Source organism: Atheta coriaria, unplaced genomic scaffold (assembly GCF_025399875.1).
Source record: "Atheta coriaria isolate IRGN ID8LTWV9N9 unplaced genomic scaffold, Caltech_Dcor_3.1 hic_scaffold_44_pilon, whole genome shotgun sequence".
NCBI classification, from domain to species: Eukaryota; Metazoa; Arthropoda; class Insecta; order Coleoptera; family Staphylinidae; genus Dalotia; species Dalotia coriaria.
The window spans coordinates 122780-145169 of NW_027045486.1; the positions used below are offsets into that span (position 1 = coordinate 122780).

The following is a 22390-nucleotide window of genomic DNA, read 5'->3' on the forward strand; positions in this document are numbered from 1 at the left end:
CCACCACCTTCTTTCTACTTATTCCTATTGTTGCTCCGTCCGTACTCGGCTCTTCAACTTATTTGTGTGGTATGCAACCCACATTTCTTAAATGTCTGATTATTTAATAAAACTGCCATCCGCCGCTGAGATTCGAACCATGAACCACGAATTTCTAGCATGCTAGCATATACACATGCCACCTGAGCCACCGGGCTCTCATATCAAAACTTATTCGTTTCAGGTATAAATGGTGTTGTTTTTATCACCTTTTTAAAAACAACAACATTTATATACCTGTTATTTGCATTTCAAGCACATGCAATCAAATATGATCTTTGAATCTAATATAGAAAACGTTAAATAGGAAGTAAAGAAACAAATATACTAGTACATGTAATATTAAAAGTATAGTTTATTGCAACTCATACCATCACAAAAATACATGTTAAAATTTAAAGTTATTTGTTAAAATAATTAAAAGTGTTGAAATAATTTTAAGTATTTTCAGAGTATTTAGTTATTAGACTGTTTCCTCCTTAACGTCTCATGAATCCATTTCGTCCATAAAACATCTTCACTAAATGTTTAATTCCTAGAATGTTTCGGCCTTGCGTGCGCGGTTGATATATTTCACACAGGGTACAAACAATAACACTACGCAAATAAAACCACTGAGACTTGTAAGCCGTCGTAAGATATTCGACGGCCGACGGCAAAAACGTGCGCACATTGGAAAACCACACAATTCTATCTTCCACGCGCGATAATTCATCAACTGTACGTCGCACTAGTCCGTTAATTCTAAATCTTATCTTTGCAGACCGATTCTATTTCAACTACCGACTTAAAAACCCAAGAAACGCGGAAATACGTCATCTCAGTTACTGAAGATGCCTTCGTGGCGAGACATGTTTTACTCCCAAGGTATAGACACATTTGATATTCCGCATTTCGTGTAGGTAAGTATTCCATTCGCCGACGGCTAAACGCACTCGCGACACACTAAATTCTTAAATTACAGGTGCCATGAATAATTACCACAGCACATATTAGAATTGCCATGATTTGCCATCAATTGCGATTCAAATATTAAGTGATCTATTTCTTACAAGGAACGCGCGCCAGCAACCCGAAGGCTGGAACCAAACTGAAGCAGACTGTGCCGGACCACATGATACTGCAGTAATGTCAACCAGTCAAAACATAGTGTTTTAATGACTTTTTGTTCTCCTGCCATTGTTTTAAACATTTTAAAACTAGGAAATAAGAACGTTGAGATGATGTTGTTATGGTTATAAAAAGGTAAAATAGATTTCCAAAAAGAAAAAAAACGTATATTACAACTCCTTATGTACAAAAGCTAAAGTATATCTAAGTCCTTACGAATTACGCATAAAATTAAAAATACAAACGCACAAAAAATCGTAAACGTAAATAACACATGAAAAAGAGTAGTAACTCTAAGAACAGAATATGATTAGATAACATGTTAGTTTCACTATTGTAGAATGTTGCTTGCTCCCGCTCCAATTGCATTGCTACCAAATTGTTTCTCGGTTAAAAGTAAGTCATCAACAACCAATTTTTACATTCGAAATGTACAAAATTAGATTATTCTATTTAACTATTGCTACCATTTCTATTGTAGGCGCCTCCTTTTCAGTGTAGTGTTCAAGTGTAATAATTCAGTGTAACAAACGTACAATAATTGATTTATTGTGCAAAATCTTTTTACAGTGATTTTTGGCTTGTCGGTTAACAACTTTGAAGTGTTTCTTTGTCTTATTTATATATTCTGACATGACTTCTTTGCAAGATGTGTTTTGCTATAAACCAAATGTGTAGCAACCACTTGTTTGTATGGACTAGGAACAATCAAATCAGTCTGAATCAGTTACAAGTTTGGCTACAAAGTTCCATCCTACAATCATTCCTACAGAGTTTGCATCCCATCGCCGATGCAACTCTCCGAAAATTCCTGTTAAATTACTAAGCTTACGTTACGATTACAATTAACTTTGTGTTTGTTTCAACTTTGCGTTTCAGGCGTGCGTTGTGTAATGACAACTCCGTACATTTGCAATATAACGGCGTCGCGCATACGCAAATGAAGATGGGAAGTTAGAAATTAAAAATAAACAATAACTCTAGGCAAAATTAAAGAAAGAAAACAATAACTAACCTACCAGCACTAAATGTAAGTTACAGAGTAGTATGCGTTCCACTAAATCTACTAATAGTAATATTCAAAAATACAATATGTACATTTCTTTTTGTTTTCATTAACATTTGCATCGCGGTGCCTTGCTGTGATCAATACAAAGAGAAGATCATGCTACTTCAGGCGCACTCTACATGTTTCGCAATCTTGCTTGAAACTTCAAACCAGTTATGTATTAAAACCTACCGATCTATTAAAAACCGACTTCATCAAATCCAGCCTGCCTACCTACAATTATGAGGTAAGTGCGCACAACCATTATTGTTGCGACAATGTTAAAATTATCATAGAGAGATATAAATGAAAACGCGTGTCGTGTGCTAGAGGCGTGGCATAAATATCAACAAATAGTAGGAAAATAAGCCGCATCACAAATCAAATCATTACATTGTACAACAACACAAAATCAAATTGAAAGAGCATGTTTGCACAACGCATAAACTAAGAGTTGGCTATTTTAACTAGTTCAAGTGCATGGACGTAAGTGTACATCGCGGAAAGAAAATCAACAACATGCTTGATGAATAACATGGGCGTAGACATCAAGTGACTATAAAAGAAGACGGGCAGGGTAAGAATTGTGCGCGTGCCGCCCTGCCATATCACGTGCGCAACCATCCCATCAGTGCCCGTGGCCCGCCCTCATGCAATATCTAAATATATAAATAACTATGCTTTATGTTTGTGTGTTCTGTTTCGCAGATTGAGGCACCGAAGTGCACAATGTTGTAGGTGTGTGTGTGTGTGGATGGGATGTTTTACACTGCAATCCCGCCGACAGCGCCCGCCTCTGGCTCTGCAACGTCGACATACGTCGTCTGTACCTCGTCCAGTATCTCCGGCGTATGAATGTATTCGGCGAATCCGCGTTTCACTAATTCGTCATTTAAATATACAATCGACTGCAGGGAAATACAAGAAATATTATTATAAACTTTAAAATAGTAGAGTATAAAAATTATTACCTGTGGTCCAACTAAAATGTACATTAAAACTAAGGGAATCCCGTGTTCGGTATATTCTGCTATTTGCGCGAGCGCCAGGGCACCCTTTGTTACATCGGCTACCATTTTATACGCCTCATCGCACCACTGAGCGTCATCGCCTAAAAATCAAGTATGAACCTAACTGCAAAACTATCCTTTGCGTGTTAAAAAGATTGTGATACATACCACCTACAGGTCGGATATTCGCAAGATGGCATTCAGCTGCCTGGAAGGGAAGCAGGAGAAAATCGCCGCGAATTTGTTTGAGCTGATCATTGGGAATTACAGCAAAACCGCCATAATCAAGGAAGGTCACATAGGAAGTGTCCTCTTCCTCTGATGTGGATAGAATCATCGCCCGACACCACTCGCCGATTGATTCCGCCACACAAATTGTGTTTGCTATAGAAAACGTAAAATTGCATAATTGAAAGACACATTTCCATTTTAAATTAATATAAAACTTACGTTGAATTGGTTTTGGCATTGACGGTGATTCTGGATTACTGTAGCACATCATCATGTACCTGGAAAGCACTTGCAGATGCGGGTAGGACGGGTGCGTCGGCTGTTGGAGGAAGAGATGGCTGGGCGTCACCATGCAGCTCACGATGGTATCATTATTAACGCCTTCGACAAGTTTTAACTGCAAAAGAAACAATGAGCAACACAGTCAAATACTTTTAAATGTCACTTACATATATGTGATCTGTGCTAATGGGAACGCTGGACATCTGTGTTGAAACAGTCACTTGTTCCAACGTAACTTCTGGATGCTTCTTTAGTGGGAAACGCTCACGAATCATCTTCAGGGCTTTATCGATTTCACTTTGACTACCTACAAAATGAAAAACCAAAATAACATTAACACTGTTGATATAAAAGTTTTCTTGATGTTACCTTCAATAACACATAATTTGAGCTTGCCAACTGTGGGATGCTTCTTGATCACAATGTGTGAACGCGTCTTCTCCTTGATCTCGGCGACAAATGTACCGAAACGTCCGATTAGCTTGCCAACCAGTACCTGTGGTAGCGTAAACTCGTAGGTCAGTGGCATAGAGTCCCCTGCAGGGGTGCGCGACGGAGGCGTAGCTACATCACTACCTCCCTTACCACTATCACTAGAACCCTGATAAAACAAAGGAAAACTTTATAGTATGCAACCAAAATAACATGATTTCCGTCAAATTAATTGATTAGCTGTTGTCACTTAGCAAAATAAATTTAAAGGGAAGTCTTATGAACAAAATTTATTTTAGATTAATATTTAAGTGTATGTACAACTGGGGCGTCAAGAATTCAAAAAGCTCACCTCGCTGTGATTATCCGAAATGCAACTCAGCGATGGACTGGCCAACATAACATCAGCGGGGCTGTGATTAGCTGAGTCTCGCTCACTGCTCTGCCGTTCTTCGGCATGTGCATTTGCTTGTTCCTCTTTCCGGCCATTCTCGACCTTTACCTCCTCCTGGGTCTCCGACTCTTGATTGAGTTTCATGTTGCTGAGCTCTTCCTCTACCTTTTTAACAGGAGTCATCTTGCCCTTCTTCTTTTCGGCGTTAGTCTTCATCTGGTTCTTCGACTTGACTTGCGAGTCCAACTTCCCGGCTGGCATAGCGTCTTCGGGCTGCTGTACTTTTGCTTTGGCCTTTTTTGCCGGTGTGCGCGATGAGGTAGAGCTCGTCGTCGAAATGCCGTCAATCGTATCCGACCCACCAGAAAGTTTATAATGCTCCGATGAGTACGAGCGCATCGACTTCACCTTCTCAATTTCGATGTCTAAATCCTCGTCGGAGATGACAATTGGGCTGGTTCGCTGCGATCTGAGTTCGCGCGGGATGATAATATCAATGGGCGTGGATGGGGTGGAGAGAACTCGCGGGGAACGATCTGGGGAACCAAATGGAGAGGTGTTATCGGAACTACTACCTTGTGGCTGATGGTGTTGGGGAGTACCGATATTACCGCCAGACGGAGTGGCAATAGATTTCGTCGGAGTGTTTGATACTTCCTGAAGTTCACTAGTCTTATTTGAAGTAAGCTTCGTCTCAGCGATGGACGGCGAATCACCTGGGTCACTCTGTTTTACGCCTCTTTTCCTCTTGAACCAGAAGTAGGTAAGGAGCACTGCGATTGTGGGCACTGCAAACACTAGCAGCTGACGCGAATAGGATGGGGCCATTGCTTATCAGCTCCACGATTAAATCCGGATGATTCACAAATGCGATCCTGAAAGAAAAGAAACGTTGTTATTAGATGCAAATCCTCAGAAAAAGGCACTCTCAGTGTAATCCATAATAATCAACAAGTAAAAGAAATACTGTTAAAATCACGCCAGCTGCTCTGAGCGAGCGTTGAAGCGCCAATGCGCGTTTGTTTTCTGTTTTCGCTAGCGTTTTATTGCTTTCAGTATAAATATAGAATGCTTGTAATGCTCATATATTATCGCCTTGTACACACTCGCACACACACACACAATATACATGTGCTGTTGCTAACGCTTTTCAGTTGTATTTCCATCACTTGACTTCAGTGAAGTTTAAACTTGACTTAAATCCACCAAGTGTTGATTGAACAAATGTACTACACTTAAATTAAGCGATTGTTTAGGATAAAGCATTTATGGTAACACTTGGTAGATTAATAAGATTATAATTATTTGATAAATACCTTTTTAAATATGATGGTCCGCAGAAAATATCAAGTTACATAACAATGCATCGGATTTTAATTCGTCAGCGCATTCAACTCACAATCTAAGTAAAATACTTAAGTAACATGAGACATCAGAGTCATCAAAGTAATAAACGGAATACGTAAGTAAATAAAGTCGTAAAAGTGTCCATAGTGTCGACATCACGTTTTGATCTATTTGGAAAATATTCACTTTCGATTGCTGCGCGTACTGGTGATAATGATTTGAATAATTATTACTCGTAAACCTTGAACGCACCACAAACGATAACTATTCAGTAAACTATTGAATTACGTTTGATACCGATAGTGTATTTGGCCTGTTCTTGTGTACTTGGTTGCCTATAAGACTGTTTCAGGTTATTTGCAAGTTTATGTTCATATCGATATTTTACCCGCGACCTCGACTCGATAGTGTTTAATAAAAATGTAATACATTTTTACTCTCTTGTTCTAGACATAGTATGTGTCAATTCTATACATAAGATTTGCAATATTATTTCAAAAAATGAATTATATAAAATTGCTGATAATGCACTTCAGCGCGCCATCTCGGATTCAACTAAATAACTATAACTATGATTGAATCTCAATGCCAATTTTTATCCTATAGAAAAGGGCTGTCTTTAAGGTTTTCCCGGCAATTATTCGAATATTTATCGCCGTAAAAACCATCCTTGGACTTTAACAAACATTTAAAAAAAAGAATTTGCTAAATTAGTCTAGGCGTTGTTGCGTTATGCGCGTACCAACAGATTTTGCGATTCATTTTTATATTATCGATAGATAATTTAGCATAACACCCCAAATGTATTAATATTTTAATCAAAGAGGGTGAAAACTACCAAAAATTCTACTATACACACAGGAAATTCAATGAATCAAGTGAGAATGGTACAAAAAGCAAAGATTTATAAACATTTACAGGTAAGTGTTCAACAACAGAGTATGCGGCTGTAACACATCTTAAATCCACCTCAATAAGACAGGTATTCGAGAATCCCGTAACAAATTCAATTGAATACAATCAGCAATAATATTCCTTACTCATTTTTAACAGAAGTATAATATATACAGGGACAATATTAAATATTCCCAAAATTCAATTTTCAATATTTTAAATATTCAAAACGCAAACGTAATTCTTCTTCTCATTCCAGACTAATTCGCTACTTAAAGGGACTTAAAGCACCCTTGGAAAATAGATAATACTTCGTATTCGTATAATTGCACGTGCTTGAACATGTCGGACGTCGTTTAAATGTTTAAACTTTTTTTTAACTCTTAACATATCAACATATCTAAATATTTTTTATCATCTCGTGCGCAAAACTAAAAAAGACAACAAAGAAATTAGAATTATCCTAATTGTGAGTGGAAGTAAATGCATTCCATAGTTTCTGCCATTATTCCAGTCGCGGTTCGAAGTTTCAACGGTAAACACACCTCATAACCTCTAAAAACCATTTCGCTTAACGTTAACCTAATCTGTGATTGACACATCATCAGTCAGCTAATCAACAACTTTTATATAGTATATCAATATTGTAAATGCGATAACGTGCGTGGATGAATCGACGGTTAGTCACAACAAGTCATTGACTGCAAATATTGACTCGATATTTTAAATCTACCGCTGGGACGCATCAGTCTTCTCTTTCTCAGCGCGCTCCTTTTCCTTCTTGAGCCGTCGACGCAGCTTCACCTCCTCCTCCATGAAGTCCTCCTCGGTGAGATTCAGACGGTTCACATGCGCGATTAAGTATTCCTCTTCGAGAATCTCCTGCGGTGGCGACCGCAGGACGTTCAGTGTGAGACACAAATCACCGCATTGTTTCCTCGCACGCGCTTGTCCCAAACACCCGATGAGAATGACGAGCGCGACTTTGAACAGCACCTTGATGCCTTCACAGAGGAAAACGTCCCAGACGCGGAGCAATGAGGACCATGGTAAAGTGCGTGTAAATGCGCAGAGAAACCATTCGGTGCAGTAGAACATTGGTTCCGCACCGACTTTCTTTAAGTGTTTGTAGGCAGGTGTACAAAGTCGTTTTAACAACGCCTAAAATAGCATTAATTAATTATCACCAAAAATTAGATAATATGATTTAAATTTTACCTGTAACATAAGTCCATCATGCTGGACAGTGTCCATTGAAGGTAAATAGTAGTTAGCTAAGTATTTCTCGCAGATGCTAACAAGACACCAAAATGCTTGCTCGGCAGGCATATGCATCAACAGGAAAGCTGCAACTGGGCCTTGTGCTTGGCAATAACCCACTTCAGGGTTGTAGACTACATATGCACGTAAAACATTTTCTAATTCCCTTTGTCTATATGAACATAAAATTGGAAATGCAAAAAATTATAATTTATTTAATTATTTATGTAATTATAGTATACTAACCCTGGTTTATCTTCTGAACAAAACATCTCATGGAAAGGAAACTGTCGATGAAGATCTTTCTTGATGTCATCCATTGCTTTTGCTTCAGCTTCCTGTGATAAACACTTTTGATAGACACCGTTAAATTTTATCCGTAACATTTCACCGCCGCAGAGATGGGCCCATGCGCGTGCTCTTACCGACATTGGTATACCTGTTATAAATAATTTAAATTTATTTAAATTTCGTTTTTGTTTTTTCGGTGTGATTATTACCTTTGCGACATCGTTCACGTATTTTTTTGTATTGTTTATCCATATAAAAGTCGTAGTTCTTAAGCATCGACAGCCACTTGCGCTCGCGTCGAAGAACCACCTCGGGCGGGGGGCCGCCGCCCTTCTCGGCGGTGTATTGTGCGCCGCCGATGAAGCCATACCGATCCGGCACGGTGGAAACCACGCTTCCGCCAAATTGTGTGCTGGTATCAGAAGTTACAGAGCCGTCGTCGTCGCCGGCGGCGGCGGGCGTTGATGCCGCCATCGTCGGATGAGGAGGCGGGTGTTGCGCTAGGAAGCGAGGGACTCGCAATATGCGCGACAATAACTCGACATCTTCGCCGTGTGGGTAGAAAAAATTAACTGTTTAATTACTCAATAGTTTTAGTAATGCAGTCGGCGGTGGTAATGCGGGGGCGGCAAACGGCGGAGTAAACATTCGCGACGTCACCGTATCAACAAGCAGGCGAGCGGGTTGACTAACTTCGTGTTTTTATGGGAGAATCATTTCTGACAGCAGTGATAATTTGACAGCGTTTGACAGAAACCATATGAAGACTACAAATTATTGCAAAATTTACCTATTTTAATAATTATAAACATTTTAATCAATTAAATAAGTAGTAAATGTATAATTTAAAAGTAAAAAGTAATTTAGTATTTTTTTTACAATCTTAATAAACAATAACTTCTTATTTAAAATGTAGGCAAACACAAACACTTTATACTAAGTGTATTGTTATGATCACATTTTCCCAATTAAAACATTTTATAGTTAATTTTAATGTAAAGAAAAACTTAAATATTATATTAATATTACTTATTATTAATTATTGTACTATTTATAGTTAATTTACGCTATTTATATGTATATTTAAGTTTTCTTATGGTTAAAAATATTAAATATTATTGCAACACCTGGTATATTACTTGTCAGTGCGTCGAAGGGTATTCTCAAGGTCAAAAATGACAATATGAATCTATTTCGTATTTTGCATGGAATAAATTAAAAATAACTCAACTGCACCTCTTGCATATCCGATTTCAACGAAAATTCTAATGTGCGTTTAGTGCCGGAGAATGTCTGACTTGGTGTCCAAGTGTGTTCTGCGGCTGGAGGTTGACGCTAATGGTAACATTCAAAATAAAAAAACAAAATTTACATTATAAATAAATTTTCCTAGTTGAAGGAGCTGAATCAATGGATCGTGCTGAAACAACCACCCGAGGTCAACGCACACCGCAAGAAATTAGTGTCGAGACGTTTCCCAGTAAGCTAGAAACACCTAGAGAAGACTGGGGACTAGTGCCAGTGCACAGCAGACAGGCAACAGTTTCAGAAAGTGATGTTGTAACTGAAGAGCGATGTGAGATTGGTTTCTTTAGTGGCAATCCATTTGTTGAGATCACAAAGGGAATACTACATCTGTATAAGGAAGAGTAAGTATTTTACCTTGCATGTTATTATGAAAATATTGATTATTTGTTTGTTTTATAGTGTATTGAGTAGCAAAGATGAAGCATTGACTTTGTGTTTATTGGGAGTTCCAAACTCTATGACCTGCCATGATCTACTGGGTTTTACAGCACCATGCCACTCTGAGATTTCGCACATTCGCGTGTTGAGAGATAATCTCCCAAATCAATATATGGCATTACTAACGTACGTTTTTTTCTAGTAATAAATTAATTAAATTTAAAAAATTGTTTTCTTCAGGTTCCGGACACATTCATCTGCTAGAGAATTTTATGAAACCTTCAATGGCGCTCCATTCAACAGTCTGGAACCGGAAATTCTTTGCAGGGCTGTGTGGGTATCACGAGTTGAGTGTGGACATGACGATATTCCGCCTCATGGACACACTGAATTACCAATTTGTCCTGTTTGTCTCGGTAATTCTTTTAATTCTTATAAATTGATGTAATTTAATCAACTGAATATTACACAGAGAGAATGGATGAGTCCGTCGACGGCGTATTGACAATCTTGTGCAATCACACTTTTCACTCAAACTGTTTGGAGCAGTGGAGTGATTCGACTTGTCCAGTGTGCAGATGTGTGCAAAGCCCCGAGCAAGCGGAAGACAGCGAATGTGAAAGGTGTGGTAAGTCCGCCCCAGCAGCGGACACTCTTTGGATTTGCCTCATCTGCGGCCATGTTGGTTGTGGGCGTTACCAAGGCGGGCATGCGGCGTCACACTATCATGAAACAGGTCATTGTTATGCGCTGCAACTGGGATCTCATCGTGTATGGGATTATAAAGGTTAAACATAACCTTAATTTAACACTAGGACATCCTAACCTGTTTAATTTAAGGCGATAACTTCGTTCATCGCTTGTTACAAAACAAAGCGGATGGTAAATTGGTCGCTAGCGAAGGACCAACACCTGATTTGGAACAAGCGCAAGAGAAAGTCGATTCGGTGCAGCTGGAGTTCACGTATTTGTTAACATCACAACTGGAGGAGCAACGCATGTATTTCGAGAATAAAATATCACAGTAATACGCAATATACACGAAAATAACACGGTTTAATAATATTCAATTGCGTGTTTTTTTCAGACTTGAATATCGGAACGCTGATGACACGGAAGCATTAACTCTAAAGATAGGCAACCTCACCGAAGAGAATCAAGCACTGCGTGATGAAGTAAAAACTTTAAAGAAGGAAAAAAGCGCAGTGGAGAAACGTCTCAATCAACAAATCAACAAGTAAGTTACTAGATATTAACTAAAATCTTCTAAATTACAAATTTTTATAGGTTTAACTCAACATTAAAAGAATTAAACGTTGAGCGTCAATTAGGTAAAGCCCTACGTGCTAACCAAGAGCAATACCATGACCGCATGGTGAAACTGGAGAAAAAACTAGAGGATTTGGAGGTTACACGCACAACACAAATAAAGAGCTTGGAGGAGCAACTGCGCGACGTTATGTTTTATCTCGAGGCGCAAAATGTAAGTATAAGAAACCAAAATAAATAAATTTTGAGGTTATGTGTTTTGTTATTTCGTTTTGTAGACAATTGAAAAATCCGATATAAAAGATGAGATCGCCGAAGGTACGATCACGATCGGAGATGCTCCACAGACAAGCAAAGGACGCCGCCGCAAGAAGAAGTAAGAAAGGATGCTAACTCTTCGGCGATCGTCACTGTTACTTACTTAACCGTTACAACACAAAACATATTTATAACTAGGTCGTATAAAAATTGAAAAAAGATTTAAAATGCAACATTTAGAGACCCATCTCTTTGATCAGGTTTCCAGCAATGACCAGTTTTTGAATCTCGGAGGTACCTTCATAGATTTCTGTGATGCGCGCGTCACGATAATGCCGCTCGGCGGGCATATCACTAACATAGCCCATACCGCCGAGAATCTGTATGCATTGATGGCTGAGAAGTGTGGCTGCCTCGGAGGCGGCGAGTTTAGCCATGGCGGCTTCTTTTACATACGGCATATGTTGATCTTTGAGCCATGCGGCGCGCCATGTGAGCAAACGGGCTGATTCCAACGCAAGCGACATATCCGCGAGTTTATTCTGAATGGTTTGCAAGCGTGTTAGAGGTTTACCGAATGCCAGGCGTTTGGAGGCGTATTCTGCGGCTAGTTCAAGTGACGCCTGCGCAATGCCCAACGCCTGGGAAGCAATGCCGATTCTACCGCCATCTAATGTCATCATTGCGATCTAACATAACAAAATACAGGTTATGTGAGGTTACTTTTTTTATTTTAAGTTATATCTTGACTTACTTTGAAACCATCACCTGGTTTGCCCAACAAGTTCTCTTTCGGTATTTTAGCGTCTTCGAACATGAGCATACACGTAGACGATCCACGAATGCCAAGTTTATCTTCTTTCTTACCAAGTGTGAGTCCTTCGACAGGCATAGGTACAATGAAGGCGGAGATACCTTTATGTTTTAGATCTTTGCTTGTCGTCGCGAATAATACACTCGCTTTGGCTTCAAATGCGTTGGTTATCCATGATTTTGACCCGTTCAGGTTGAATTGTCCGCCTACTTCAGAAGCGGTGGTTGAAGCGGCGCCAGCGTCGGATCCGTTGCCAGGTTCAGATAGGGCAAAACATCCAATCTACACAATAATATTGTTTAAGATTTCGTTATATCTTTAAAACGAAGAAAAATTATTACCTTTTTACCATCAGTGAAACCAGCGACGTTTTTCTCCTTCTGTGCGTCGGAGCCGAATTGCATGATGGGCCAGAGGTAGAGACTGTTGTGTGCGGACATGATTACACCAGCAGACGCGCATCCACGGCTTATTTCTTCCATGGCTATGGCGTAAGCTAGGTAATCTAACCCGGCACCGCCGTATTGTTCTGGGACTGTAATGCCCATTAGGCCAAGGTCGCCCATTTTTTCAATGGCCGCTGTTGGGTAGAGATGCTCACGGTCCGTCTTCGCCGCCATTGGTTTCAGTTCGTCGTCCGCAAAGGCACGGCATGTTTTCTGCAGCATGCGATGTTCCTCGCTCAACGCAGCTAAGGAGGCAATATTTGATTTGCTCCATATTCCTTAAAAATGATTAAATCGTTATTAGTACACAATTGATAATTAAATAGCCGCTGATTTAATATTTTCCGCCATTTTGAATATCGTGATTCATTTGTTTTGTTTTAATTTGTTTGTGATTAGTTTTATAGTGCGTCAAGGTTATCTTTGTTTGTTTTATTTGCTTTTTGGGTCTAGTTTATTTTTATGTTTAATCTAACCTATCTAAAAACCAATAATCTATGTTTACGAAGAACAATTTGCAAACTTACCGGTATTGGTCGTCTTGCAAAGACATTTCTGTAAATTTCTTGCAAATAACGCCATTTTGACACGAAATCTAGATCGAAACTAAAATATATTGAACTAAAAACACGACTTTAATAAATACTTAGAGATCTGAACTTTGAACACTTTTAATAACACGATAAACTGAGCCAAACACAACGTACACAACTGAGGAATTTTATTTGCTCAAAAGACGTCTCAGCTGGTGCTACATTGGGTTGCCTGCGATAAAATTAATTAACTACAGAACTTTTACACTCTATAAAATGACAATATAAAAATACAATCACACACAAGTAGTTAAAAACTTGATATTTATTAGAAGTTAAAACTAAATATAAAAATATCTGTATAATGGGTTGCATTCGTTACTTCCACATATGATTACAATGCCCAGTTTTGACATTTCTTACGTGGTTAATTCGACATTTGACAACAAAACATCCCAAGTCGACACATCGACGTGTTTGAAGCAGATAAACCTAAGAAAAGTGAAACAGCCGGCTTCTAACATGGATTTCATTAATTCCATTCCAACGCACATGGTAATTATTGTCTTGAGAAGGACTAAAAAGCAACTATGTGCAGGTTTAACAGTATATGTTATTTTTAAGGATTTTGAGGGGCAAGCTCGTGCTGAAAGGATCTCCAGGATCATTATTACATTATTTGGAATTGTTGGCTTAGTATGGGGCTATATTATACAACAATTCTCACAAACAGTATACATTCTGGGTGCTGGATTCTTACTTGCATCATTGGTAATTTTTAATATTTTATTTATATTATTTCAGGACAATTTCACTAAAAGTTTATCCAATTTAAAGATTTCATAATGTAGAGATTAATTTAACAAATTGAATATCTTTAAATTTTACTAAAAAAATAATATTTAATGTTTGTATTTGTGAAAAATGTTTTGAGGTTAAAACTGAATTGAAATTAAAATGTTTGTTTATAGTTGACAATTCCGCCATGGCCGATGTTCAGGCGTAAACCTCTTCAGTGGCAAAAAGTTAAACCAGATAATGCATCACAAAGTAAGAAAAAGAAGTGATTATAAATATTATTAACTTTGTTGTATTCCACTTTCAACATTATGCATTTATTTGCTCTATTCTTTGTTGTGCGACGGCTCAGAAATAAAAGTATTGTCTAATTTGATTTATTATTTGCTTTAATATGCAATAAACTTATCTTGATCTTACCTGTGACTCTTTTCAAATGTTTAAAACCGGCACCACTAGTTTCAAACATGTGTATATTTGGTTACCTATACATCGCTATTTCAATTTTGAAAATGAATCTTTTTAACATTCTGCAACCTTATTAAGGATAAAATGCATAAAAAATTAACAAGAAATATATATTTCAACACCATTTTATTAATATAAACTATTTTTAAGGTTTGTTAACTTGAAAACCTTGGGCACATCTACCCTAACCGTTTTAACTGGTTATAACCGTTTTTACCCAACTCGCGCCACACTTTTATATCTTGTAACGTGCGTCAGTTAAGTGCATTCACAATTGTTGTAAGACATTAATTCAACTATTAAACATAAACAATGGATTGTCATCCCAATAATATGGACAACTCCACCCAACAAAAATTAAGCAGGTTGGTTCTCAATTGTTTTTGGTTGCAAGACATTTTCTAATTACAATCTTTATAATAATTTATTAGAATGCACTGGTTAGCGAAGAAACTAATGCGGATAAATCAACTAGATATGCCACAGAGAAAAATATTGTGCCACAAGTGTAAATCATACCTGGGTACAGTTGCGTTTACACCAGGCAGGGGAAGACATTTATGCTTTGTGTGTTTTGTAACATATCCACCAGCGAAAGTCTTGGTTGCAAATGATTCTCTGGTAAAGCAGCTTGAATTTTTGGAGTATCCATGTACAAGTCCATATGAGTGCCACTTTATTGGCTCATTTGATGAAGCAACTGCCCATTCCAAAAACTGTTCACCAACATTCACTTGCACATTCTGCAATGGCATCATTGACAAAGACTATACTGTCGAACACTTCTTAGAACAACACTGCAATCAGAAATTATTTGCTTCACATGATGCTGTATTCGATAAGATTGCCATCAGTGTGCCTCTGAAAACAGACAAGATTCACGTCCTCAGATCTGGTTATACTGATTTTATTTTATTTATTAAAACTGTGAATCGTGATAAAATCAGTTTAACGGTTGTCAAATGTTATGGCATGTCTTCACCCGAATTCAACCGTTATTCACACGACAATTTTTGCATTGAATGGAAGAATAATCATAAAGCCAAAGGTAGAACCATTTCAATCGACGATTATTTCGCCGGTGCAGCAAAACCAATTGGGATACCGATAAATAGAGACAAAAAAGAGCGTTTGGAGGTGAAAATACACTTTAATAATATACAAGCAGCGAAAGAAACGACGGCAACCATTGAAGAATGTCCGATTTGTTTCGAAGTCGTTGTTTTCAAAACGCGCAAATGCAGAAATGGCCACTCAGTCTGCAGTAAGTGTCAACTGAAGATTGTCAACTGCCCGTTTTGCAGAGAACCGATGAATCTTGACATGGATGCGGATAATATGATTCCAAAACGTTCCGTTCAATGCCCAAACAAACACTGTCTTCAAGTAATGTGCGAGTCTAGAATTGCTCAGCATCTGGCTGGTAATTGCGCGTTTGAAATGTTTGATTGTCCTGAATGTCCCACCAGTATACCAAGAATGAAAGTCTTGGAACATTTGCAAAAGACACACAAGAAGTACTTCCAAGGATATGAGTTTTATATTCATTCTACTGAGGGCAGCCGCACGCATTACTTACTATTTAAGGGGAAGTTGTTTCAATTGACGATTGCTGTTGTGGGGAATGATATAGCAACACAGCGGGTTAATTTTTCAGTGAAGTTGTTGATGGAGGATACTTCCCTGTCGCGCAAATTTTTTTATGAATTGCATTTTTATAAACAGCCATCAGATGTGTTGGCTGCCCTGACGTGTAGTAATTTTTGTAAGGATACAGTGAGTTCCAGTGTGAAAGCCTCCGCGATTCCACGTGTGCTTGCAGCTAAGAAGTCTCTTGGTTTTTTTCGCATTCATATTTTTAGCGTATAATATATTCATGAGACTTGCTACTGTTTCGAAGACAAGTTAATCATGATTCACATGCTTTCTTTTCATCTTGAGGTTATTCAGACATGTTACAGTTAGTTTGTTGTTTAACTTTTTCGATATATTTAAAGCTCACTATTACTTTTTACGTTGTTTTTATTACTGTTCAGTAGTTTTTTATAAATCATGAAGTGTTTTAGTTTACTTTACTTTACAATGCTAAGGTATTTTTATTGTATGACTTCAAGTAAGTGATTGCGTTTATTTTTTATATTTTTATCTTTGTATTGCAGCATTACTTACTGTTTTTCTTTGCATTTAAAACTAATGAATCTAATGAAATGTTCAGATTTAAATTTTTTTTATTTCTAGGTTAACAGTAAACTATTTGGTGCATTCGGTCACAAAATTAAATACTCATACATCTGCCTCAATTTAATCCTATGAATCTTCCCGGTGACTGTATAAGGAATTTCATTCTCTGCGATGAACTTGATGCCCGCACGAATCTGATGCAGTTCATCCAATTGCTCATTGGCAAATCTGAGCAATTCATCTGCAGACACACAACAGCCCTTTTTAAGTACAACGATCCCTAACACTTGTTCATGGCGTTCTTCTACCGGGCATAAGCCAACAACAATAGCAAGCAAGACAGCCGGGTGTTGCTTTAAAATCTTCTCAATACTCGCCGGAGCTATTCTATAGTTATCATATTTAATCAATTCCTTGATTCGATCAACGACATGCAATCGATAGTCGTCATTCAAATAACCCAGATCACCGGTTTTGAAGAATCCTTGCGCATCCCAACAATCTTTGGAGTCCTCCTTGTAGTATCCATTTAATTGGCCAACTCCTTTAATTCGAATCTCACCAATCTGGTTCAGATCTAATGGAGTTTCATTACCAGGATCAACAATCTTAAACACACAGATAAAATTTTTGTTTTGTAACTTGCTATTACGTACTTACTCTGATGATACTACCTTTAGGGCGAGGTGTATATAGATTTGGAGGATCATAACTTCCATTATTTACAGCAACGACGCCAATTTCAGTCATTCCGTAACCAGTAATTATCGGAACGTTTTTTAGTTTCTCTTTTAGAGTATTATGATACACTGTTGGTAATGTTCCAGAAAGTATCACCACTGCCTTAAGATGTGGTAATGAATGTTCCAAGTATTGAGAACAAGGCCCATGAATATGTGATAAGAAAACAAAATTAATCTGAAACATATATTATTAAACCATTTTTCTAAACTAAATATTATTCGTAGGTACTTCATATTTATCCAGAGTGTTCCAAACTGTTTCAGCATTGAATTTTCGAAACATTACTTTGGTGAAACCAAAGTAAAAGCAGGTAACAATATAATTGAAGCCTGAAATCCAAAAAAGTGATGCAAAGCCAAGAATTCTTACACGTGGCAAGTCAAATTTGGTAAATGTGCTATAATTTAGCCCAAAATCAGTCAACAATGCATTATGACTCAAACAAGACGCTTTTGGTAACCCTGTTGTTCCACTACTGAATAGAATAGAAGCAATTGTACTCGAATCTTTCACGTAAATAGGTTCAAAAGATTCTATTTCTTCTGTGGTGTACTTGCTGCAAATATTTGGTGCATTTTCCATTGAATCATGTTTGTATAATGGCACTATCTTTGTTTTATAGGTGCAGTTCTTGATCGCATTCACAATCCGATCAATGGATTCTTCACAAACAAAGATCAGTTTAGGTTCTACCAAATCCAACAGGTCTTTGGTATACTCAGCTGAAAATCTTGGATCAGTTGCAGCAAGAATGGCCCCAGTGAAGAGTGAAGCAAAAAGCACCGCTGAACTGTTTAGTGTGTTTTCAGAACACATTGAGATTTTATCGCCAGGTTTAATGTTTTGTTCTCTCATGTACAATGCGAGTTTTATGCATTTGTTTAAGGACGTTTCGAAGGATTCTTCTAATCCTGTTTCACCTTCAATCTGAATACATGTTGTTATTTTATGTTTCTACACACGATTAAAATGAAAATTAAATTGTTTAACCTGGGATACGAGGCCGGCTGCAGCATGTTTTTTCATATTCTCGAAGATGGCTTTTCCCATTCCGCCTGGTGGACAGGTGAAGGGAACTCCGCCTGTGTGTAATTCCTTGGTTTCGTTGTTGAACACATATTGGTCTGAAAAATAAACTAATTTTAATATATGTTTATAGAAAAACAGGAGTATTGTATACTCTGCATTGTAATTATTTTTTATTTTAGGCCACTGTAACAAATGAGGGATGTTACCAGCTTATATAGTATAAAAGTTACGATGTTTTCTAATGATAACGCGAAATGATAGTTTTTTTAAATGGTTTAGGTGAAAACAAACAACAATTATTGTTTATTATTTTTTAGCAAGGAGAAACTACTAGGTGAAATTTTATTTGATTGTATTATGTAATATGGCCTCTAATATGGCAGTGACAATAGGTTATTTCAGCGATAACAATGTTTATAAAATGTTTATTTCTTTATTTCTTTCCTACGCCGTTCGGCGTATATATGTTAGAATTAAAACTACTTAAAACCTGTAGCATTAAAAATACGAATCAAGTATTTTTGTAAATAGAGTCAAATTTATGTACAAATCAATTAAAATTGATAATTACCTCAAATTTCTGTTATTGTTTTCTTAGGGTTTGATTATATGTCGATCTTATGCCTTGTGGAAAATTGTTTTCATTTACCAATATCACAGTTTTTTTTTTAGTTTGTTGATCTTTCTTGTTTCATAATGATTGATAGTGCAGGAAACCAATTAAAATCATATTAAATCCAATCAAGTGTCTTACAAACATTTAATAACAATAATATTAAACAAATTCATTACCTTAACTTGTATAATATGATTGGCTAAATATTAATAACGTTCTAAATCAAAAACAAGAATATATTTATTTATTACTGTCTCTAATGAAATTCGGAATTTCAAAATGAGTACAAGAACTTACCGAGCATGCGCAAAATACTAAGTTTGAGTCATATGAACTATGTTTGAACGTGATACGCATAAAAAACTTTTGGGAGCATAACATAAGCATAACCCTAAGTGTTGAAAATATGTGAAACAAGTAAAACCGATCTACGTTCATATAAGTGGACGAATTTGCATTTAATGTAGTTTGAATTTAAACATGAAATACTCCATACTATGGTGGTGGTTTTGTTTATATTTCATTATCCATGAGTTATACTTTCCGTGAAAAACACTGTACAGACTTTGCTTCATATTGGTGTTCAATTTTAGAAATGTACTGTGATCACAAAATATTTTCTTAATTCGAATATGCAACATTAATCAACGGTACAATCAGCAGTAAGATGAGGTATGTGGTAAAGTTAATTAAGCTTGTGATTTAGTAGCAAAGAAAATGATAATATTTGAACCAAAATTAATTATTGCATCAGTTTATTTTTAACCACATTTTCTCTTGTTATATGTTAGATTTGAGCAAATTCTGTTTTTGTGTTATTTTTGTAATGGTTGATTGTCAAACTTTTGAAAATTATTTTCAATTATTGTTTCAGTTTGAATAAAAGAATAAAGCATAATCAGGTAACCCTACAAATTTTTATAAATGATTTTTTTCTGAACTGTTTTACCATCAATTATATTTTTCTTTAAGATGCAAGATAGTAATCAGCTAATTATTGCCATAAGAAGATTACTGCCATGTTATACAAACAATATAACAGATGAACATTTGGCAGTGGTAAGCAACTTAATAGAAGCAATTTGTACAGACCGCACTGACAAAATACTCCAATTATTAGAACCCTTTGACAATGATTTAAAAGACGAATTGCTCTCTATGGGTGGAATGTATTTACGAGAACACAATATGTCAATCACTTATAGCACAGCTAAATTTCTTCACATAACTCTACTCAGTTTCCGGTTTTATTTTCCGGCTGTTCAACTAGAACTTGTTACAAAAGAAGAAAATGAAAACATTCTGAAATACTTAATCAAACACATGGATGTCATTCTGATCTGGAATGGTCCAACCAATCAAATCTTATTATATCATATTAAGCAAGTTATATTTATAGCAAATGAAGTGAGATTTATCGCAGAAGTTAGAAAGCTGCTATGGGGTAAACTTATATTTTATATGCAGCAATTTATTAAATATTTTACCTCAAAAGAAAACATTCATTTCTTACAAATAGGATTTATATCAGTCAAGAATTTAATTGATTTTATTAGGTTGTTTAAAACAGGTATTGAATGTGTGTATTCAAAAAGACCAAAATCTCTGAAAAGTGTTTTGAAAGAGAACGAAAGTATAATGCTGCATTTTGAAGAGACTTATAATAATATACGAGATATATATGTATTGGTAAGGATTGAGAATAATATTTCTAGGATCTTTCTCAGGACAAGTTTTTTAGAAGATTTGAGGGTATTGCAGATACTTGGTGAGTGTTTCAAACAAACTCATGCAACACCGAATATTTCACCTACTTTTAAACAATTTATTACATCCTATATAAGTGAACCTTGCATTACAGCTCTAGTTACTCTTAGAGACAGCATTTCGCACTTGACTGGCGTTCCCGTTTGTTCTATTGAGTTCATAGATGAAGTCGAGTATCTTTTACAAAAGATTCAAGTTAGATGTGATTCATTTATATATAATTACGTAGCCGAAATTAAAATAAAGATCCTAAATATTATAAAATCAAACAATTTTGAAAATATTGAATTACCATGCTGTTGTAATTTGAAATTGAAACCAAATATTTATAATCTGTTCAAAGATACACAATTTAGGAAGCCAAGCAGATTCCATCCAGAATTAGAACCGTATGAAATTATTGCTATAAACGAACAAATTCAAACGTTTGAGTTAATTCAATTTGATAAATGTTTAAGAAAATTACATGATGCTCTTGAATACAATCACGAGTACAGAATCATTGAAATGTTGCTAATGTTAATCTTGAATCATCTGAATGAAGACCAAAAAAGATTAAACACTAATCGAAAGTGGTACATGGAGAAATATCCGACATTGACTGGACAACAACTTAGGAATCATCTTGCTCATGGAGATCCAATTGTTGAGTTATTGGGTCTCAATGAAGAAATAGCGGTCAGGGACACTGCAAAGTTACTTACTGAAGAATTACATATGGATGTTAATGCCAAACGGGGGAATATCCAGAAAATCACTGAACGAATAGCAGTTAAAAGGATGGAAGAAATTGATAGTAGTAAATTAATCAGCTTGGAAAAATATTGCAAAGTGTTTGGATGTATCATGGAAGGTAACTTGAATAAACTCAAACGCCATATTCAAAAGATTGATTCTGCATGGATAAATTGGCGTGATTCAAATGGACGAAATGCTTTGCAATGTGCCGCACAGAACAAAAATGATGATGTGGCAGTATTCGATTTTATTTATGATAAAGAAAAGAACACGGTTAATGTTAAACCAAGCCAAGAAACCCGTGATACGCCAATATTTCTGGCCGTACTTGTGAAAAATTATAAAATAGCTAAGCACATCGCTGAGAAACATATTCTGGCACTACTTAAACGAGATAAAAATGAGCTAGGCTTAGATCATCTGGAAAGATGTGTTGCTTCAACTTTGATGTTAAAGACAATAGCACTAGATGATGTATGGATCCTCTGCTATTATGCAATATGTTGCAATAACGCTGTCCAACTGCAATCGATATTAGATTTGTACTATTACAAAACACTGGATAACATTTGGAAAGCCAATACTTCATTTCTTCACATAGCTTGTGCTTATGGAGCTACTGAAGTGGTCAAATATCTCATCAACACAGGTTGCAATTTAAATTGTGGTCAATCAGGTCCACATTGTGAAACAAATCTATGATAC

The 22390-nt window shown here is 36.6% G+C and overlaps 8 protein-coding genes across 11 annotated transcripts; 4 read left to right on the forward strand and 4 right to left on the reverse strand.

Annotated features, from left to right (window-relative positions):
- Positions 1-1294: 1294 nt before the first annotated feature.
- Positions 1295-5420, reverse strand: LOC135802668 (KH domain-containing protein akap-1-like). 2 transcript variants are annotated; one of them, XM_065316287.1, is made up of 8 exons: positions 5149-5420; positions 4505-5082; positions 4090-4321; positions 3888-4027; positions 3658-3835; positions 3376-3591; positions 3169-3308; positions 1295-3105 (listed from the first exon to the last, which is right to left on the reverse strand). In XM_065316287.1, the coding sequence occupies exons 1-8, from the start codon at positions 5372-5374 to the stop codon at positions 2962-2964; spliced, it is 1854 nt and encodes a 617-aa protein (XP_065172359.1). In that variant the 5' UTR covers positions 5375-5420; the 3' UTR covers positions 1295-2961. The 2 variants fall into 2 exon arrangements, with proteins under 2 accessions (XP_065172359.1, XP_065172358.1); XM_065316286.1 differs by having other exon boundaries at positions 4505-5420.
- A 1356-nt stretch (positions 5421-6776) lies between these two features.
- wkd (TBC1 domain family member whacked) lies at positions 6777-9050 on the reverse strand. The gene is made up of 4 exons (XM_065316290.1): positions 8548-9050; positions 8294-8486; positions 8006-8219; positions 6777-7948 (listed from the first exon to the last, which is right to left on the reverse strand). Exons 1-4 carry the CDS (start codon positions 8810-8812, stop codon positions 7517-7519), a joined length of 1104 nt encoding a protein of 367 aa, XP_065172362.1. The 5' UTR covers positions 8813-9050; the 3' UTR covers positions 6777-7516.
- Positions 9051-9510: 460 nt separating this feature from the next.
- On the forward strand, positions 9511-11784 carry LOC135802650 (BRCA1-associated protein). Its single transcript, XM_065316259.1, has 9 exons — positions 9511-9679; positions 9732-9987; positions 10046-10210; positions 10265-10440; positions 10497-10811; positions 10865-11048; positions 11112-11261; positions 11312-11507; positions 11572-11784. Exons 1-9 carry the CDS (start codon positions 9628-9630, stop codon positions 11671-11673), a joined length of 1596 nt encoding a protein of 531 aa, XP_065172331.1. The 5' UTR covers positions 9511-9627; the 3' UTR covers positions 11674-11784.
- On the reverse strand, positions 11536-13546 carry Arc42 (Activator-recruited cofactor subunit 42). The gene is made up of 4 exons (XM_065316261.1): positions 13339-13546; positions 12707-13089; positions 12306-12647; positions 11536-12240 (listed from the first exon to the last, which is right to left on the reverse strand). The coding sequence occupies exons 1-4, from the start codon at positions 13391-13393 to the stop codon at positions 11788-11790; spliced, it is 1233 nt and encodes a 410-aa protein (XP_065172333.1). The 5' UTR covers positions 13394-13546; the 3' UTR covers positions 11536-11787.
- A 37-nt stretch (positions 13547-13583) lies between these two features.
- Positions 13584-14518, forward strand: Spase12 (Signal peptidase complex subunit Spase12). The gene is made up of 3 exons (XM_065316262.1): positions 13584-13899; positions 13969-14115; positions 14316-14518. The coding sequence occupies exons 1-3, from the start codon at positions 13735-13737 to the stop codon at positions 14409-14411; spliced, it is 408 nt and encodes a 135-aa protein (XP_065172334.1). The 5' UTR covers positions 13584-13734; the 3' UTR covers positions 14412-14518.
- Positions 14519-14719: 201 nt separating this feature from the next.
- On the reverse strand, positions 14720-18929 carry LOC135802649 (luciferin 4-monooxygenase-like). 3 transcript variants are annotated; one of them, XR_010550594.1, is made up of 6 exons: positions 18716-18842; positions 18526-18659; positions 17764-18462; positions 17452-17709; positions 16190-17399; positions 14720-15471 (listed from the first exon to the last, which is right to left on the reverse strand). XR_010550594.1 is itself a non-coding variant. In XM_065316258.1 (5 exons), the coding sequence occupies exons 1-5, from the start codon at positions 18720-18722 to the stop codon at positions 16878-16880; spliced, it is 1620 nt and encodes a 539-aa protein (XP_065172330.1). In that variant the 5' UTR covers positions 18723-18929; the 3' UTR covers positions 15741-16877. The 3 variants fall into 3 exon arrangements, 1 of the variants encoding a protein (XP_065172330.1); XR_010550593.1 differs by lacking the exon at positions 14720-15471 and adding an exon at positions 15741-16130; XM_065316258.1 differs by lacking the exon at positions 14720-15471 and having other exon boundaries at positions 15741-17399; positions 18716-18929.
- On the forward strand, positions 14834-16822 carry LOC135802651 (uncharacterized). Its single transcript, XM_065316260.1, has 2 exons — positions 14834-14975; positions 15042-16822. Exons 1-2 carry the CDS (start codon positions 14923-14925, stop codon positions 16477-16479), a joined length of 1491 nt encoding a protein of 496 aa, XP_065172332.1. The 5' UTR covers positions 14834-14922; the 3' UTR covers positions 16480-16822.
- Positions 18930-19542: 613 nt separating the features above from the next.
- Positions 19543-22387, forward strand: LOC135802684 (uncharacterized). Its single transcript, XM_065316301.1, has 3 exons — positions 19543-19852; positions 20055-20082; positions 20153-22387. The coding sequence occupies exons 1-3, from the start codon at positions 19848-19850 to the stop codon at positions 22385-22387; spliced, it is 2268 nt and encodes a 755-aa protein (XP_065172373.1). The 5' UTR covers positions 19543-19847.
- The last annotated feature ends 3 nt before the right edge of the window (positions 22388-22390 follow it).

Bases quoted from the DNA above. Each gene is read 5' to 3' on its own strand.
- wkd (XM_065316290.1), bottom strand. From the start codon at position 8,812: ATGGCGGCATCAACGCCCGCCGCCGCCGGCGACGACGACGGCTCTGTA. The intron at 8,487-8,547 runs GTAATAATCACA...TATTTATAACAG, and splicing joins ACGTGAACGATGTCGCAAAG to GTATACCAATGTCGGTAAGA. The intron at 8,220-8,293 runs GTTAGTATACTA...ATGTTCATATAG, and splicing joins TGTTCAGAAGATAAACCAGG to ACAAAGGGAATTAGAAAATG.
- LOC135802668 (XM_065316286.1), bottom strand. From the start codon at position 5,374: ATGGCCCCATCCTATTCGCGTCAGCTGCTAGTGTTTGCAGTGCCCACA. The intron at 4,322-4,504 runs GTGAGCTTTTTG...TTGTTTTATCAG, and splicing joins TTTCGGATAATCACAGCGAG to GGTTCTAGTGATAGTGGTAA. The intron at 3,309-3,375 runs GTATGTATCACA...CTTGATTTTTAG, and splicing joins GAATATCCGACCTGTAGGTG to GCGATGACGCTCAGTGGTGC.
- Arc42 (XM_065316261.1), bottom strand. From the start codon at position 13,393: ATGGCGTTATTTGCAAGAAATTTACAGAAATGTCTTTGCAAGACGACC. The intron at 12,648-12,706 runs GTAATAATTTTT...ATTATTGTGTAG, and splicing joins GTTTCACTGATGGTAAAAAG to ATTGGATGTTTTGCCCTATC. The intron at 12,241-12,305 runs GTAAGTCAAGAT...TTGTTATGTTAG, and splicing joins AACCAGGTGATGGTTTCAAA to ATCGCAATGATGACATTAGA.
- Spase12 (XM_065316262.1), top strand. From the start codon at position 13,735: ATGATTACAATGCCCAGTTTTGACATTTCTTACGTGGTTAATTCGACA. The intron at 13,900-13,968 runs GTAATTATTGTC...GTTATTTTTAAG, and splicing joins ATTCCATTCCAACGCACATG to GATTTTGAGGGGCAAGCTCG. The intron at 14,116-14,315 runs GTAATTTTTAAT...GTTTGTTTATAG, and splicing joins GATTCTTACTTGCATCATTG to TTGACAATTCCGCCATGGCC.
- LOC135802650 (XM_065316259.1), top strand. From the start codon at position 9,628: ATGTCTGACTTGGTGTCCAAGTGTGTTCTGCGGCTGGAGGTTGACGCT. The intron at 9,988-10,045 runs GTAAGTATTTTA...TTTGTTTTATAG, and splicing joins CTACATCTGTATAAGGAAGA to TGTATTGAGTAGCAAAGATG. The intron at 10,441-10,496 runs GTAATTCTTTTA...AATATTACACAG, and splicing joins AATTTGTCCTGTTTGTCTCG to AGAGAATGGATGAGTCCGTC.
- LOC135802649 (XM_065316258.1), bottom strand. The intron at 17,710-17,763 runs GTACCTACGAAT...TATATGTTTCAG, and splicing joins ACACTCTGGATAAATATGAA to ATTAATTTTGTTTTCTTATC. The intron at 17,400-17,451 runs GTAAGTACGTAA...TGTGTGTTTAAG, and splicing joins CTAAAGGTAGTATCATCAGA to ATTGTTGATCCTGGTAATGA.
- LOC135802684 (XM_065316301.1), top strand. The intron at 20,083-20,152 runs GTAACCCTACAA...TTTTTCTTTAAG, and splicing joins AAAGAATAAAGCATAATCAG to ATGCAAGATAGTAATCAGCT.
- LOC135802651 (XM_065316260.1), top strand. From the start codon at position 14,923: ATGGATTGTCATCCCAATAATATGGACAACTCCACCCAACAAAAATTA. The intron at 14,976-15,041 runs GTTGGTTCTCAA...ATAATTTATTAG, and splicing joins ACCCAACAAAAATTAAGCAG to AATGCACTGGTTAGCGAAGA.